This window comes from Pleurodeles waltl, chromosome 10 (assembly GCF_031143425.1).
Source record: "Pleurodeles waltl isolate 20211129_DDA chromosome 10, aPleWal1.hap1.20221129, whole genome shotgun sequence".
Classification (NCBI taxonomy): Eukaryota; Metazoa; Chordata; class Amphibia; order Caudata; family Salamandridae; genus Pleurodeles; species Pleurodeles waltl.
Genome location: NC_090449.1, coordinates 666,332,665 through 666,350,360, shown reverse-complemented (window position 1 = coordinate 666,350,360; position 17,696 = coordinate 666,332,665). Strand labels below are relative to the sequence as shown.

The following is a 17,696-nucleotide window of genomic DNA, read 5'->3' as shown; positions in this document are numbered from 1 at the left end:
GGTTAGTGCCTTTGTTTGACTCTGTCACTTTGTTCAGAGACTGCTTGGAGTCACAATAGAGGTTGTGGGTGCTGCCTGTCGACATGCAGGGGCTATTGCAAAAGTTTGAGTCCAGCCTATCACCTGGAGGTGCTCATAAGGGGAGGTATCTGTGTTAATAAGTATCCTGAAGCTCAGCACCTTTTTCGTTCAGTACTTTTGGCAGTGTATTTATCGTCTGAGATACTGTTTTTATCTGCTCCATTCATTTTTATAGCTTGTGGTATTAAAAATGCAGTATCGCGTGATACTGTCATTGTAAATGAACTGCTATTACAAGAAATAAATTTGGACTTAAACATTCCTGCACCATGTTCCTTTCCAGGAGGAGTTGGGCGCAATCATGAGATCATCAGACCCAGCATTGCATCATGTCAATCAAGCAACTGCTCTGAGAGGTTTCAGCCTTTACTGCAGACTAAGCATTCATCTTCAACATAAGGTAACCGACTGAATTTAGGTCTTGCCAATCATAAACCTTACTGTTTACACCATAGTTTTGCATTAAACGTACATCATTGCAACTGTTTTTAAAGTGTAGTGAAGTAACAACACGCTTTGGGAAAAAACATTTGGCCAGAACCCACATAGTGTAGATACTTAACCCCTAGAGTAGTGGTTCTTAACCGTTTGACTGCTCTGGGCCCCTACTGAATCATTTCTTGAACCCAGGGACCCCCCACTGAGTCATTTTTGGAAACTGTGGACACACAGCCTAAGTAATTTCTATGATTTCAACTTCAAAACAATACACACAAATACAAAAACATGTATACCCCAAACAAATGGCCAAATATTGGAATATTTAACTTAATTCACAATCCAATTTGGAAAAGTTTTCAAATTTTCAATTTTACTTTTTTAGTTGTATACGTTTTATTAATTTAAATGCACTAATTGCAATATTTAATTTTGCAAAAGTGTTGCGGTCCCTTTGAAAAGGCCTCTTGAACCCCTCAGGTCCCTTGACCTCTGGTTAAGAACCACTTCCCTAAAGCAATCCTAGCTTGGTTCTGACGAGAGGAGAACTGTAGCTTACTGATGAGAGACTGTGGCTTCAAAACAAAATTGCTTACTACATGCATAGACAAATATTCAGTAAATCAGGTTTTTCAATAGTTTTAGAGGCTTATACCTGCAACACAACAAAGGAATTTACATCACCGATTAGATGTTATGGATATGCCCATGTAGATATCGAGAGCATGACAGTCAGAATTACAGAAAAGAAACAAATTTGAAATACATTGAAACTCAATGGAAAAGATGAAAAATATTGCTGCCAGAAAGCATTTGTATATGAGAAACTCATAAATATGACTTATGATAGACGTCTCAGTGTATGGCTGGTTTACAGAGTAGATTAGGTTTGAAGTAAGTCTCAAGGTATAGGCCATTATTGAAGTTAGGCTTAGTGATAGGTTTAGGTTAAAGGTTTAAGGACCGGTTCAAGTTTATTGCTAGAAGAATTAATAAGATACCCCCTTGGTAGCCACACCTTTGGATTGGGCTAAGGAGCGCCACACTCTGGAAACGGTTTCTTGCTATGTTGTAAGTATTCTGAAGTATTCATCAGGTGGGAGGGAAGCTAGTAGTCCATTGGCTATTAACCGCATTGTGACCTGAGAGCATTTTCCGAGTATAAGTGGGGCTTTCCTGCCATCCCGAACTCGGATCTGGACTGGAAGAGTGACCAAAGGAGGATTGCCCTGCTGCACTGTGGAACCAGCAAAGAGTGGCTGCATCGATATGGACTACACCTGCTGGCTAGCAAAGAAGAGGGAATGTGCTTGATGTGTCATGCTTGGGGAGAAATCATCCCTTGAGCTCAGCGAAAGCAAAGGTACTTGAAGGGTCAATGAGCTGGTGAGTCAGCTGGCCTTATTTTCACAGCACAGGGACCCAACAGCTGAGAATCCAGCTGGGGAAGATGGTAGCCCAGAAAGTTTAACTTTAACGCGCTGCCATCCACCACTGTGCAGCACCAGGGTCCGACACAGAAAGTTGCACCCAGGTTCACTGAGCCCGGGAGTGTCATCAGAGTGTTGCTGGGACCCCCAGAGGATGAAGTATCAACCCGGGAAGGATTGGTATGTTACTGCAGTACTGGGTGACTGTTAGTTCAGCACAGAGAGTACTTTAAGGGGCATCAACCCTGTGACCAGCACCCCCTCAACTCCTTAGCTGACTGAGTAGTTGTGGCCAGAAGACCTCTATTGACCACATTGCATTCTTTAAGCATCTTCAGCAATCTTCTTCCCTTGCATCAGGACCATATCCATAGGAAAGTTCTTAAAGGATAAAAAAAACCTGGAATTGACTGAAGACTGCTCACTGGCTTCTTCACCTGCTGAGGAACTTGCTGTATCCCTCCTTGTCCAACTGGTTCCCTATTGGTGTTTGTCACCTAAAGTGTCTCTAAGTGACCAGCTAGCCTAAAGATTTAGCAGAAATCTTTTGTAAGTGTCAAATAAGATTAATTTTCCGGTCTTGTTCATGGTTGTATGAAGATGCCTTGATTACTATCCCCTGTGTCTCCGGTACCCTCTGGTAGATCTTTTTAGGTATGGTGTCCAAAAATACATAAAAATAGTCTATTTTTATAAATTGGTGTTGGAAATCGTTGGTGTCTTGTCGATTTCTTCCTCATTTGTTTTCGTACTGTTAAATGCTTTACACTTGTTTCTGTATGTAAGCTTTGCTGCTCAGAGCCACAGCTACCCAGGGTTGAGCTAAAGGTTTGCCAAAACCTGGTGGTCCTTAAGGGGTTGGTAAGTGTATTACACAACCACACCATGTAATACTCCCCATTTCCTGACATTGGTGCCTAGCAGTGGGATCCAGAACTTGTGTTTAGCAGTACCATACAGTTGTTGAAACTAAGACACTGAGAATCCGCCTGAAGCTGACACATAAAGAGAAGTTGCCTAAAAAGCAGTTGTAGAGTGGTTGTCAACTCCAAAAGGACTGTTCCAAAAGATTTCAAAAACTTTTTTAGGGGTTGGGGAGCGTTTGGGGAGCGTTTGGGAAGCTGTGATAAAATGTACTAACAAGTTGAAAAGTTTAAAAAGGTTTCCAAAACATTTTTGACAAGCTTAGAAGCCAATTTCCCAGCAAGGAGACGTGGAGTTCGATATGGCCAATCTGTCCTCATACAAGATAGATGAGCTGAGAGCCTCCTATAAGGACAGGAAGACCAACATTGGAGCTAAGGCAAGGAAGAATGAATTGATCAAGACCCTCAAAGCATGGGAAGAGGCCCATATAGTGTTTTTGTCTGTAATTTGCCAGGGTTCAAAGTGTAAATACAGTGTGCGCCAAAATGGCATCTACCGGTGACTAGTCCAGGGGTTTGGGGAGTGTAGGGATAGGTTGAGAGAATGCCTCTAAATAACTCAAATTATAGAGGCCACCCTAATGTCCCTGGGTGGGGAGAATATTGAACCTTTGGCTTAAGGGCCTCCAAGTGCCAACAGTGGCCAAGGTGAAGGCTACAGGTGCCAGTGTGAGCATGATCATGGCCAAGCTGATTTCCTCAGACCGGATCCTACCAGAGGAAGTGCAGGAGATTGTCAAAACCGACAATATCACACCGTATGTCTGTGTTTGACTTTGAGTGGGGAGAAGTAACTGGCCCAAAAAGTAGCTGTGTCACACATGTAGCCTTGCTGAGTCCAGCTGAATGGGCGTGTGTTACTACAAGAGCACAGAAGGCCCCTGTCTGAGTGTCAGGAGAGCTTGGAGCCTGAAACTATGAACCAGGTCTCGAAAGCCAAGAGGAGGGGCAGGAAGGCTGGATCGCTGCCAAGCCTCCAAGAGTCCACAGGCACAGAAGTAGCCCTACAGTCAGGGAAGGCCTGGTGCCTGCAGAGGACACTGTACCAGGAAACATGCCAGAGATGACAGAACTCCATGGAGCAGGAGGGGTCCCTCTAGGGAAGACCTTAGTAATGGGCAAAGGATCTGTCCTACCCTAGACAACTTGTGACAGCTGTCGAGCAAGTACAAGGGGATACTAGTGGTACGCTGGGAGGAGGGGCTCCTGTACAGCGACCCAAGGGACTCCAAACCAGGGGCATCCAGGATTACTGGTGGTCCCTTAGCAGTACAGAGAGTTCCTCCTTAACCTGGCCCCTGATATCCCCTTAGCTAGACACCTAGGGCAGACGACAACCTGGGAAAGGCTTGTTTGTTCATTTTACTCGCCAGATGTCTGAGAACGTTAAGAAGTTTTGTCACTCCTACTCAACCTGCCAAGCAGTGGCGTGGCTGGGGGAAACAAAAGGCTCCTCTGATACCACTACCTGTTGTGGTGACTCAGTTTGAGAAGGTGAGAAATGATATTATTGTCCCCCTAGACTCACCAACAGCCTGTCAGAGTCACCAGATCCTCGGGGTCTGCGCACGTTCCCAACACGTCAACCACTGAACAGCTCCAAGACTCTGATAGATAAATCACAGAGGCTAAGAGAGTTCAATAGGGGAAGAGGGGATTAGGAAGGGAAACAGCTGGGAAGGAGTCCTGTAGTAAGAAAAAGGTTAGAACACACAATATGAAAATTATATCTCCTGAAATCAATTCTAGACTATGATTCTAAGCATAGTCATTCTGAAAACATGAACAATCTAAGAATTAAGGTTAAAATGACTAAGTTTCAAGATGGCCGGATACCTGTAAGGGAATCAAGATGGATTAAATTAAAACTTTCTTATTTAAGTACTTTCCTTTACCTGAGAATCAGAAAAACTTTCTGACTAAATTTTAAACCAGTCATTTAAATCCTTTTTTGAGAATGCATACTAGGACCATACAATATTGCATCTAGACACTCTGATCTTCTGTGTACTCTTAAAATGTTTCAACACAAATTGAGCATATTGTAGATTTATATATATATATATATGTTCGATGGCATGTGTAGCTGCAGATACACATGCTGTGCATATCCCGCCGTCTAGTGTTGGACTTGGAGTGTTACAAGTTTTTTTTTCTTCGAAGAAGTCTTTTCGAGTCATGAGATCGAGGGACTCCTCCCCTTTCGGCTCCATTGCGCATGGGCTTCGACTCCATCTTAGATTGTTTTCTTTCCGCCATCGGGTTCGGACGTGCTCCTCTTCGCTCCATGTTTCGGTTCGGAAAGTTAGTTAAATCTCGGAAAATTCGACGGTATTGTTTGTGTTCGGTATCGGGTTAGTTATAGCAGATCGACACCGAATAAAAGAAGAGCTCCGGCAGCCCTTCGGGGCTTCTATCCCCCGGCGGGGCCTGGTCGGCCCGACCGCGTGCGTCTTCAATGCTCATGAAACGGACCCCATTCCGCTTCTGCCCCTAATGCCACGATCAGCATTTGGTCTGTAATTTGTGTTTGTCCCCCGAACACAAAGAGGATACTTGCGAGGCCTGTTGGGCATTTCGGACAAAGAAGACGCTACGGGACCGGTGAGCTCGAAGGCTTCAAATGGCATCGGTGCCGTCAGGACACCACAACGTCGAGGAAGAGGAAACTTTCTCCATTGCCGACCCGGACGAGGCAAAAGTGAGCAGCCGGCGAAAACCGTGAGTAAAACTGCCCCGGCCAAAACTCACGTCAAAATAATGAAGGCCCAGGGGACGCCACCGCCGGCAGGCCATGGCTTAACCCGTAAACACGGTGACCAACCATCGGCACCGAAAAAGGGCACACACATGTCGAAGTCATCCAACTCCGGTCGAGATACCGGCACAGAGTATACCCAGCACTGAGATACTGGCTCCGACCAAACTCGACATCGAGATACCGGCTCCGAGCAAAGTCTGCACCTAGAGATCGGCACCCAAAAACAGAAAAAAGTGGCTTAGGAGCCAAAAAAGACTACGGAAAAAGTTTTGGTGCCGAAACACCCAGCATCGGAGCCGAAAACAAGCTCTTATTCCGAAGAACAAGGCCTTTCAGCACAACTACAAGGCCATAAATTTGGACAAGAGTTAGAGATCGGGGAGCCAGACTATACACAAAGAAAGCTCCATATTCAAAAAGATACAGGGAAAATAAGAACTCTTCCCCCTATTAAAATGAAAAGGAAACTTGCTTTCCAAGCAACAGATAAACAGCCAAAAGCAAAAGTGGCCAAAGAAAAAACTCCACCACATTTTTCGGCACCACCATCGCCACAACGCTCGCCACAACGCTCACCACAACTGTCACCAATTGCAACACCCCAATGATGTAATCTCCGACTCACACGATGACCCAGATGCATGGGATCTATACGATGCACCAGTATCTGACAATAGTCCTGATTGCTACCCGGCAAGACCGTCACCACCAGAAGACAGTACTGCTTACATGCAGGTGGTGTCCAGAGCAGCTGCATTTCACAATGTAGCACTGCATGCTGAACCTGTTGAGGATGACTTTTTATTTAATACTTTGTCATCAACACACAGCCAGTACCAGAGTCTGCCGATGCTACCAGGGATGTTAAAACACGCAAAACAAGTGTTTCAAGACCCAGTCAAATGCAGAGCCATTACACCTAGGGTCGAAAAAAAGTACAAGCCTCCCCCAACAGACCCTGTGTACATCACGCAACAACTAACACCTGACTCAGTGGTAGTAGGCGCATCCCGCAAACGGGCTAACTCACAGACCTCTGGAGATGCACCACCACTGACAAAGAAAGTCGAAAGTTTGATGCAGCGGGGAAAAGAGTTGCAGCACAGGCAGCCAATCAATGGCGTATTGCCAATTCACAGGCTTTATTGGCAAGATATGACAGGGCTCATTGGGATGAAATGCAGCATTTTATCGAACATCTTCCCTATGGGTTTCAAAAGCGTGCGCAACAAGTGGTAGAGGAAGGCCAAAGTATCCAACAACCAGATACGATCGGCTATGGACGCAGCGGACACAGCCGCCAGAACTGTGAACACAGCGGTCACTATTCGGAGACACACGTGGCTACGCACCTCCGGATTTAAGCCAGAGATCCAGCAGGCTTTGCCATTTAATGGTCAACAGTTGTTTGGGCCGGAAGTGGATACAGCTATAGAGAAGCTAAAGAAAGACACTGACACGGCCAAAGCCATGGGCGCTCTCTACTCCCCACAGAGCAGAGGCACATTTAGGAAACCACACTTTAGAGGGGGGTTTCGAGCCCAAAGCACAGAACCCTCAACCTCACAGGCCAGACCCACATACCAGGGCCAGTACCAAAGAGGAGGGTTTCGAGGACAATATAGAGGTGGACAGTTCCCTAAAACCAGAGGGAAATTCCAAAGCACAAAGACCCCACAAACTAAACAGTGACTTCAATGTCACAAATCCCCAACACACATCAGTGGGGGGGAGACTCACAGATTATTACAAACATTGGGAAGAAATAACTACAGACTCGTGGGTCCTAGCCATTATCCAACATGGTTATTGCATAGAATTCCTACAATTACCACCAAATGTGCCTCCAAAAACACACAACATGTCCAAACAGCACTTAGATCTATTACAACTAGAAGTCCAAGCGTTGTTACAGAAAGATGCAATAGAACTGGTACCCAACCATCAGAAAGGAACAGGGGTTTATTCCCTGTATTTTCTAATACCAAAAAAGGACAAAACTCTGAGACCCATCTTAGATTTCAGAATACTAAATCTTTACATCAGATCACTTTCACATGGTAACACTTCAAGATGTGATCCCCTTGCTCAAACAACAAGACTGCATGTCAACATTAGACCTCAAGGATGCTTACTTCCATATACCCATACATCCTTCTCACAGGAAATACTTAAGGTTTGTAATCCAAGGAGTGCATTACCAATTCAAAGTGTTACCATTCGGGATAACAACAGCACCAAGGGTATTCACAAAATGCCTTGCAGTAGTAGCCGCGCATATCAGAAGACAGCACATGCACGTATTTCCGTATCTAGACTACTGGTTAATAAAAACCAGCACTCAGCAACAGTGTCTTGAACACACAAAATAAGTCATAGAAACCCTTCACAAACTAGGGTTCTCAATAAACTACCTAAAATCACACTTACAACCATGTCAAATACAACAATACTTAGGAGCAACAATCAACACAAAAAAGGGATTGTCACTCCAAGTCCACAAAGGGTACAAGCATTCCAAAACGTAATACAAAGCATGCACCCAAACCAAAAATATCAAGTAAAATTAGTGATGATGTCTTCGTGCATAGCCATTGTCCCAAACGCAAGATTACACATGCGGCCCTTACAACAGTGCCTAGCGACACAATGGACACAAGCACAGGGTCAACTTCAAGATCTAGTGTTGATGGACCGCCGAACACACACCTCGCTTCAATGGTGGAATCTTATAAACTTAAACCAAGGGCGGCCTTTCCAAGACCCAGTGCCTCAATACGTAATCACAACAGATGCTTCAATGGTAGGGTGGGGAGCACACCTCAATCAACACAACATCCAGGGACAATGGGACACTCAGCAAAAACAACTTCATATAAATCAACTAAAACTACTAGCAGTGTTTCTAGCATTGAAAGCATTTCAACCACTAATAGCCCACAAACACATTCTTGTTAAAACAGACAAAGTGACAACAATGTATTACTTAAACAAACAGGGAGGGGGACACACTCATCACAACTGTGTCTCTTAGCACAAAAGATTTGGCACTGACCGATTCACAATCACATTTGCCTAATAGCGCAGTACATCACAGGAATTCAAAACCAGTTGGCCGACAATCTCAGTCGAGATCACCAACAAACCCACGAATGGGAAATTCATCCCCAGATACTACAAACCTACTTCCAAAACTGGGGAACACCGCAAATAGACCTATTTGCAACAAAAGAAAACGCAAAAGGCCAAAACTTTGCATCCAGGTACCCACAGCCTCACTCCAAGGGCAATGCGTTACGGATGAGTTGGTCAGGGATATTTGCTTACGCTTTTCCCCCTCTCCCACTCCTTCCGTATCTAGTAAACAAATTGAGTCAAAACAAACTCAAACTAATACTAGTAGCACCAACTTGGGCACGACAACCATGGTACACAACACTACTAGACCTGTCAGTAGTGCCTCATGTCAAGCTACCGAACAGACCAGATCTGTTAACTCAGCACAAACAACAGATCAGACACCCGAATCCAGCATCGCTCAATCTAGCGATCTGGCTCCTGAAGTCTTAGAATTTGGACATCTAAACCTTATACAAGAATGTATGGAGTTCATCAAACCGGCTAGAAAACCTACTACAAGACATTGCTACGCAAATAAATGGAAACGATTTATTTATTACTGTCATAATAATCAAATTCAACCATTACACGCGTCCACTAAAAACATTGTAAGCTACTTATTACACTTACAAAAGTCTAAGTTAGCTAAATCATCCATTAAAATACATCTCACAGCAATTTCTGCCTATCTGAAAATTACACATTCAACTTCACTATTTAGAATCCCAGTCATAAAAGCATTTATGGAGGGTCTAAAAAGGATCATTCCACCAAGAACACCACCAGTTCCTTCGTGGAACCTCAATATTGTATTAACACGACTCATGGGTCCACCATTTGAACCCATGCACTCTTGTGAGATGCAATACTTAGCTTTTAGGAAGGCTTTCCAGGTTATCACATCTCTCAGAAGAGTAAGTGAAATACAAGCCTTTACCATACAGGAACCCTTTATACAAATACACAAACATAAAGTGGTTCTACGAACAAATCCCAAATTATTGCCAAAAGTTATATCACTGTTCCACTGAAATCAATCAGTGGAACTCCCAGTGTTTTTTCCAGAACCAGACTCTGTAGCTGAAAGAGCATTACATACATTAGACATAAAAAAGAGCACTAATGTATTACATTGATAGAACCAAACAAATTCGCAAAACAAAACAATTGTTTGTAGCTTTCCAAAAACCTCATGCCGGAAATCCAATATCCAAACAAGGCATTGCCAGATGGATAGTTAAGTGTATTCAAACCTGTTATGTTAAAGCAAAGAGGGAACTGCCTATTACACCAAAGGCACACTCCACTAGAAAGAAAGGCGCCACCATGGCCTTTCTAGGGAATATACCAATGACCGAAATCTGTAAGGCAGCCACATGGTCTACGCCTCATACATTCACTAAACATTACTGTGTGGATGTGTTAACAACACAACAAGCCACAGTAGGACAGGCAGTATTACGAACATTATTTCAAACAACTTCAACTCCTACAGGCCAAACCACCGCTTTTGGGGAGATAACTGCTTACTAGTCTATGCACAGCATGTGTATCTGCAGCTACACATGCCACCGAACGGAAAATGTCACTTACCCAGTGTACATCTGTTCGTGGCATGAGACGCTGCAGATTCACATGCGCCCTCCCACCTCCCCGCGAGCCTGTAGCCGTTATAAGTTGATAAAAATAAACTTGTACATTTGTAAATTTGTAAATAAATCACTTTTAGTCACATTATGTACATACATACTTACTCCATTGCATGGGCACTATTACTATATACACAACTCCTACCTCACCCTCTGCGGGGAAAACAATCTAAGATGGAGTCGATGCCCATGCGCAATGGAGCCGAAAGGTGAGGAGTCCCTCGATCTCGTGACTCGAAAAGACTTCTTCGAATAAAAACAACTTGTAACACTCCGAGCCCAACACTAGATGGCGGAATAAGCACAGCATGTGAATCTGCAGCGTCTCATGCCACGAACAGATGTACACTGGGTAAGTGACATTTTCCATATAGTAAACACCATAAAAGGATTGTGCACCATGAATAACACAATATGGATTCAGGAAAAACAAATCACATAACTTGAATATTACATGATAAATATCTTAGAATAGTGGCATATAATAAACAACATGAATTAAACTCGAGGAGAGAATCGTGCGTCTAGCCGATTCGTAAACCACGATGTAAATGCCAAGAGATAACAGCTCACAATGAATAACAAGATCAAAGTACAATGAAACGAATCGCGCGTCTTTTGCAGATTCTTAAGCCACCATGTAAATGTCAAGAAATGGTAGCGCGCAATGAACAACAAAGTTAAAACACCATAAAACGAATTGCGTGTCTTGCCGATTCTTAAGCCACCATGTAAATGTCAAGAAATGGTAGCGCGCAATAATTAACAAGATTAAATTATCATGAAACGAATCGCGTGTCTTGCCGATTCGCAAGTCACCCTGCAAATGTCACAAACACTCAAGCGCATATTTCACACGCGCAAAGTACTCTGTCAAATCATAAAAGAATTAGGCCCAAGAACATGAGAGTTCTCGATAACGGCGTCGGAAGGCCAGCCCAACCACCGTCTTACCGCCCAGAACAAGGATCTCCAAATGAAGAATGAAAGTCAGATGTCTGGAAGATCAAATAGGCCACCGGGACAGGAGCTCAGGAAGTAGCTGCTGCTCTGCACTGGGACCTCTAAAAAGGATCCAGCCCAGTTCCAAGTGCTCACTATTCAGAGTCTTGGCCCAGCCCACAACCAGACCCAGGCATGTTGCAGGGAAAGTCTCTAGAAGGCCCTGGAAAGGGACCACACCCTAACACACTCTGAAAGCCTGCAGCAATACATTGCAAATGAACAGCATTTGTAAGCACATTAAAAATAAGTCTTCAGGATTGAACTCTGCAATGCAAAAGGTTAAACAACAACATATCAGCACAATGCATAAATTACGTTGTTTTGAGAGTGCTGGGTTTTTGCATTCTAGTCGCCAATAGAGCTCGCACTGCCCTGGTGTTGACACAACCTCAGGGATCAGATTTATCTTGGAGGTAGTGGACCATGCCACCAGGTACCCTGAAGCTGTTCCCCTTAAAATAGTTAGTGCCGCTGCTCTGGATAGAGCCCTCCTTGGAGTCTTAGCGAGGGTTGGCTTCCCTAAGGTGGTGATTTCATGTAGAGGCACACATTTGATGTCTGCCTATCTGAAAGCCATGTGGGATGAGAGTTGTGTGACATAAAGTTCACCACACCTACCATCCCCAAGGAAATGGTTTAGTTGAAAGATTCAACAAGACCTTGAAAGGCATGATCCTGGGGCTACCTGACAGACTCTAAAGGAGATGAGTTTTCCTTCTTCCATGCCTATTATTTTCCTCCAGGGAGGTCCCTAAAAAAGAGGTTGGATTTAGCCCCTTTGAACTACTCCTTGAACACCCTGTAAATGGCCCATTCAGCTTGGTCAGAGAGGGCTGGTAGAGACCCCTTGTAGGACGCTGGCTTTGTATATACTATATCAAAAGTTAGCACAGTTACAAGGTAAGTACAAGACTTACAGTTCCAGTCTCCGGGGGTTAGGATGTCCACAGGTTGGGGTTCAATTTAACCCCAAACACCGACCACCAGCAACATCGGGCCGTCCAGGTGCCGATGTCAAAGTTGATTTAACATGGGCTCCCGTAGAGACTGGGGCCACTCGGTATCAGGCCTGCTTGCAGGTAAGTAACCGCGTCTTCGGAGGGCAGAATTGGGGGGTGTAGAGGAGCACCGTGGGGCGGGGTGGCACAGGTCAGCACCAAACACACACCCTCAGCGGCGCAGGGGTGGCAGGGTGCAAACACTGTGTCAAGCTCCCAATGCTTTCCTATAGGGAGACCCCGGGGGTCACAAAGATGCAGCAGGCGAAGTCCAGGGGGTCGATTCCGGGAAACATAGAGCTGAATAAGGAGGGGGGACAGCCTGCTTGACATTGCTGCACCAAAGGTAGGATTCCCCAAGGCCAGGGGCCTGCAGGTGCAGGGTACCTTTCGGCGTCAAATCTTTATCTGGTTCTGTCGGGGGGATCCTCCGGATTCAGGCTGGTGACGTTGTGGTTGAGAGGAGGGGTCAACCCAGGGTGGGCACTTGCTCAGAATCGCTCTTGTCGGTTGTGCCACCTGGACACGGGCCGTGGGCATTTGGTGCAGAGTGGGTAGGACTCACAGATCCGGGATGGGTCTGGAGTCCTTGGATGGAGTTTCTTCTTCGACAGCCCCGATGTCTATGGGAGTTCGTAGTCCTCTGTGATGCAGGCAGTCCTCTTGAGGCTTTTCAGAGTTTGCTTGCCCACCTGGATGAGTCACCTTCTTTTAGCAGGGCTTTGGAAGCTGGAGACAGGCCGTTAGGGCTGGGACCAGGTCAGTTTGCGTCTTCAGACTTCTCAGCTGGGGTTCAGCTTGACAGTCCTTCATTCTTCTTGTGAGGTCACCAGGAATCTGACGAGCTAGGTTCAGGGGAGCCCTTAAATCCTGTATTTTAGGGGTATCACAGGGTCAGAGGGCAGTAGCCAATGGCTACTGTCCATGAGGGTGACTACACTTTTCTGGTGCCCACTCCCTTTGGGGAAGGGGGACACAGACCTAACACTATTGGTCCCTGTCCTCCAAACCAAGATGGAGGATTGTGCAAGGAGGCGGTCACCTCAGCTCTGGACACCTTAGGAGTGGTCCCAGCTGAGGTGGTCACTCCTCCTTGTTTTCCTTAATTTTCCTGCCGGACTTGCTCCCAAAAGTGGGGCTTTGTCGGGGGCAGGCATCTCCACTAACTGGAGTGCCCTGGGGCCCTGTAACAAGAGGCCTGAGCCTTTGCCTATGAGGCTTACCGCCAGGTGTTACAGTTCCTCCGGAGGGAGGTGTGAGCACCTCACCCATTGCAGGCTTGATTTCTGGCCACAGAGAGCACAAAGGCTCTCATCCCATTTGGTCAGAAACTCGTCTGGAAGTGGCAGGCTGGCACAGACTGGTCAGTCCTGCAGTAACATTTTGTTAACATGCAGGGGGCATCTCTAAGATGCTCTTTAGGTTAATTTTTCAATAAATCCAACACTGGCATCAGTATGGTTTTATTGTGCTGAGAAGTTTGACACCAAACTTCCCAGTATTCAGTGAAGCCATAATGGAGCTGTGGAGTTCGTTTTGACAAACTCCCAGCCCATATCCTCAATATGGCCACACTGCACTTACAATGTCTATGAATGGACTTAAACACTGTAGGGGCATATTGCTCATGCAGCTATGCCTTCACCTGTGGTATAGTGCACCATGCTTTAGGGCTGTAAGGCCTGCTAGAGGGGTGACTTACCTATGCCACAGGCAGTGGTTTGTGGGCATGGCACCATAGGAGGGGCGCTATGTTGACCATGTGTTTCTCTTCCCACCAGCACACGCAAGCTACAATGGCAGTGTGCATGTGCTTGGTGGGGGGGTCCCCCAGGATGGCATAATACAGCTGCAGCCCTTGGGGACCTTCCCTGGGAACAGGTCCCTTGGTACCATGGGTACCTTTTACAAGGGATGTAACTGTGTGCCAGGGATGTGACAGTTGTGGAAACAATGGTACCGTTTTTGGGAAAGAACATTGGTGCTTGGGCCTGGTTAGCAGGATCCCAGCAAACACTCAGTCAAGTTGGCATCAGTACCAGGCAAAAAGTGAGGCTGGTAACCATGCTAACAAGGACACTTCCCTACACCCACCCAAGCAGGGCATAGTGGACTATGTGCTTGTCCTCTGCTCCAGGATGGCTAAGTACATGAAGAAGGCAAATAAGAATTTAGATGCCAGACAGGAGCTTGTGCAGCACTGGTATGACCAGAAATCATGTATGGTTGAATACCAGCCAAGACAGTTGGTATAGGTTTTTTTATATTTTATTTTATTTATTTTTTTAACCTGTGGCACCCAGGGTACTTCAGGAAAAGTGGACTGAACCACACCCCAGCATAGAGAAAAAGGGTGAAGTCACCTACTTCGTTGACTTGTGCACCCCAGAAACCATCTTAGTGTCATTAAAGTGAAGAGGCTTAAGTATGCCCAGATGTGGGTTCCTTGCTCACTGGTGCTACCCTGAAACTAGTCCGAGGATGCTTGTTTTCAGTCTAGTGAGGAGCTGGCTGGCAATTCGGTCAAGACTGATTTGCATATGGCTGAGTCCAAACTGGGGTGGCATTGTGCACAAAAGAACGATGGATTTAACATAGATCTTTGACTGGAGTTGATTTTCTGAAAAGTTTCAGCACTCCGTCCATCATCTTGTTGTGTTGCTAACTCAACAATCGGGCAACCATCTCCCCTGGTGTCCTATATCTGCTGTTCAAAGGCAGCTTCACCTTTAAAGCCTGTCTTTTGGGGCTAACTCCTTTGTTCCTGCAGGAGGGCGGTGACGCCTTCCTGGGCTGCAGTCCCTCATTGTTCTCTTAACTGAAAGTCAGCACATCAATTCAGATTGCAAGAGAGCTGTGTCGTGGAACAGGTTTCTTGTGTGCCTTGGATGGTATAGGAGTTTTAAAGGCAACAAAGTTGCAGCTTTGCTAAAGCTGAAGACTGCAAAAATTTGCATTAAATTCCACTTGAAATACAAGTCCGGTTTAATATAACAAGCTGTTTTATACTTCGGTGTGCCCACTTTGGTCGCACCGTTCAAGAGTTAGCATAGCTGAGAGGTCTGCATGTAATCCTGTACTTGCCACTTGAGCGGCCAAGTCTTTCCACAGGAATTTTTTTTTTATTTTTATTAGTTTTGCATAAGTGCAACGTAAACAGGCATGTATCAAGGTTTATGACAGGCATAATCAGTGGAGCAGTTCAATCGCTACAGAGGTTCAATGTTGGACCCGGACAATGCATTCTATTTAGCTAATTCCATGCTAAATATAGTAATTTTGAGTGTTTTACTGTCAGGGTGTCTAATGTATATGACCTGCCTGGGTTATATGTTGCACCCAGCTTTTAGGGGTCTGTAGGCCTGCAAGAGGGGTGACTTACAAGTCCAGGGGAAATGGTTGCATTGGCATTGCTTTCAATGGAAAAGTTTGGCTATCAGTGTGTGACTGCTTTACCAGTCTGCAGTGGCAGACTTGGGGAATTGTTTTACTTGGGGACCTCCAAGGAGGCACAATCAGTGCCACAAGCTCTGGGGTATCCCTCTAACCTACATGCCCTCTGTACCAGGGTACCATTTACTAGGTAAACAAGTGGTACACTGTTCCAACGAAAATCTTTTCAATACTTAATCAAGATGACAAGACGGGCACTGATTAAAAGAATTTCTTGGCCTTAACCCCAGTCTGACTCAATACATTTATAATTTATAGAGGGGTTCCGAGTCAATTTTAATTCTCTTGATCTACTCCCCTTTTATGATGTCATGAGGTGGCAGTGCCCGTCTTGTCATCATGATTAAGCACTGAAAAGATCTCTGGCAAAGAGCCCCTTCTAGGGGAGCCCGTCAGACACTGCAGCACCAGTCTGACGAGGAGCAACTCCCTATGATGAAGCATGACATCCAGTTGGATGTGTGAGAGCTCTTGCTTCTGACTTTAGGGTTCCCCTGTGCTTTTGTTTAACTCTTTTTGGCTGGAACAGTGTACCACTTATTTATATAGATTTCATTAGGGAGGATGTACACTGGACCATTTAGCCTCAAGCCCCCCCCCCTCTTTTGTTTGATGTAAGTGCACCATTTACTAGGGTCTTATAGGTAAGCTAGCCATCTCCTATTGGGTACAGCCAATTCGGATACACTTTAGGAATAGGGGAGTGATACGGAGGTCTGGTTAGCAGGCCTAAAGGCACTCTGAGTCAAAGCGAGCAGCACTGGTAGAAAAACCTGGGGGTAATCATGCAAAAAGGGCCTTTTCCTACACTGAGGCAGTTTGCTGGACTGTTCTCTTTGACCCCAGGTCTTATAACATGGTGTGCCTCTGATTTTGACACCAGTGACAACTTAACTGTAAAAATAAAAAAATGTACAGGTTGCGTGACCAGCTAAAGGCGAGCATCAAAGTTGCCGTCGCCAAGATACTGGAGTTGGGGGTCATCGAGCCATCCGGTAGTCCCTGGGCGAGCCCAGCTGTACTGGTGCCCAAGCCCAATTCCAAAGGAGGGAAGTCTGAGATGAGGTTCAGTGTAGACTACAGGGGACTCAGTTCAGTCACAGACTGATGCCCAATCCCTACCAAGTGCTGATGAGTTCATTGATAAATTGAAGGCCAAATATCTGTATACCTTTGAGTGAAGATCAGGTTATTGGCAGATAGCCCTCATTCAAGGAGCCAAGAAGGGGGTCTGCTTTTTCTACACATAAAGGTGACATTCAGTACAAATCAATGTCCTCTGGGTTGAAGAAGGCACCTGCCACAATCCCGAGGTAAGTCAATAGATTACTTTCAGATCTGGAGTTTCAGTGCAGGAGGTTCACCTCAAGGATTTGCTTCAGGGCCTGCAGCAGGGAGCCTTGACTGTCAAGGCATGTGTCAGATAAGGGAAGGCTCGGTTGTGTACTTGGGCCACCAAGTTGGTGGGGCGATGTACAACTTCTCCAGCTCAAGATAAGACAGTTATGGCCTGGGATGGGAAGCTCCTAAGACCCAGACCCATTTGAGAACCTTTCCTGGCCTGTCTGGATCCTACAGGAGATTTGTGAAGTGTCATGGTACCATAGTGGCACTACTGACTGAACTGCCCTCCAAGAAACAGCCCAGAAAGGTTATCTTGACTGAGCAGTGTCAGAAGGGATTTGACACCCAAAAAAAAGCCCTGTGCTTAGCACCTGTCCTGAATGAATCTGACTTAAGGAAGGAACCTATTGTCCAGACAGACGCCTGTGACCATGGGATTGGGTCAGTGTTGTAACAAGTGAATGAATTGGGCCATGATCAGCCTGTTGCCC

The 17,696-nt window shown here is 45.6% G+C and overlaps 1 protein-coding gene across 2 annotated transcripts in view; it reads left to right on the top strand.

Moving 5' to 3' along the window:
* Nucleotides 1-17,696, top strand: part of NCAPG2 (non-SMC condensin II complex subunit G2) — a 269,347-nt gene that overhangs the window by 139,079 nt on the left and 112,572 nt on the right. For both annotated transcript variants that reach the window (XM_069211162.1, XM_069211164.1), the window contains one exon: nt 365-481. In XM_069211162.1, coding sequence (XP_069067263.1) covers nt 365-481 — 117 coding nt within the window. The remainder of the gene's footprint in view (nt 1-364; nt 482-17,696) is intronic.